We start from the raw sequence: 420 nt of genomic DNA, 5'->3' as shown, positions 1-420 counted from the left end.
TCTGCAAGCGCGGCCTGCGCCTCGCCTCTTGCTCTCACCTGTAAAGCCACCATCAGCAATGTTGAACATGAATCGGAAGTTTATGTTTCTGTCATCCTTCTTTCCATCCTCCTCCTCCTCTTTGTCACCGTTTTGCTGAGCCTCGCCCTGCTCCTTCTCCTCCACCTTGGTCTCCTCTGCTTGACAAACACAAGAAATGGCACCTAACCACACTGCCAAAAGACCATCCAGTGCCACCTTTGCCCATCAGCCCCCAGAGAACACCCCGCTGAAGACACTGCTGGAGGAGCCACCACAGCAGCTGACTATCTCCCTCTCCAGGAGGTCTCACTGTTCACAAGCAAGTCCAGGCAGCACCCACCATAACAGGACCTTGCTCCAGCTCATGGCTCCCAAGCACCACCAGCAGGCAAGCACTGG

The 420-nt window shown here is 55.5% G+C and overlaps 1 protein-coding gene across 1 annotated transcript in view; it reads right to left on the bottom strand.

The window, feature by feature from the left end:
* Window positions 1-420, bottom strand: part of LOC103773645 (chromodomain-helicase-DNA-binding protein 5-like) — a gene marked incomplete at both ends in the record, with an annotated part of 9,872 nt that overhangs the window by 2,816 nt on the left and 6,636 nt on the right. Inside the window, one exon of the mRNA XM_008941021.1 lies at window positions 39-176. Within this exon, the coding sequence (XP_008939269.1) occupies window positions 39-176 (138 nt within the window). The remainder of the gene's footprint in view (window positions 1-38; window positions 177-420) is intronic.

Source organism: Merops nubicus, unplaced genomic scaffold (genome assembly GCF_000691845.1).
Source record: "Merops nubicus isolate BGI_N331 unplaced genomic scaffold, ASM69184v1 scaffold30665, whole genome shotgun sequence".
In the NCBI taxonomy this organism is placed as follows: Eukaryota; Metazoa; Chordata; class Aves; order Coraciiformes; family Meropidae; genus Merops; species Merops nubicus.
Note: the sequence above shows the minus strand (reverse complement) of the source record. Positions and strands in the feature narration are given on the sequence as shown.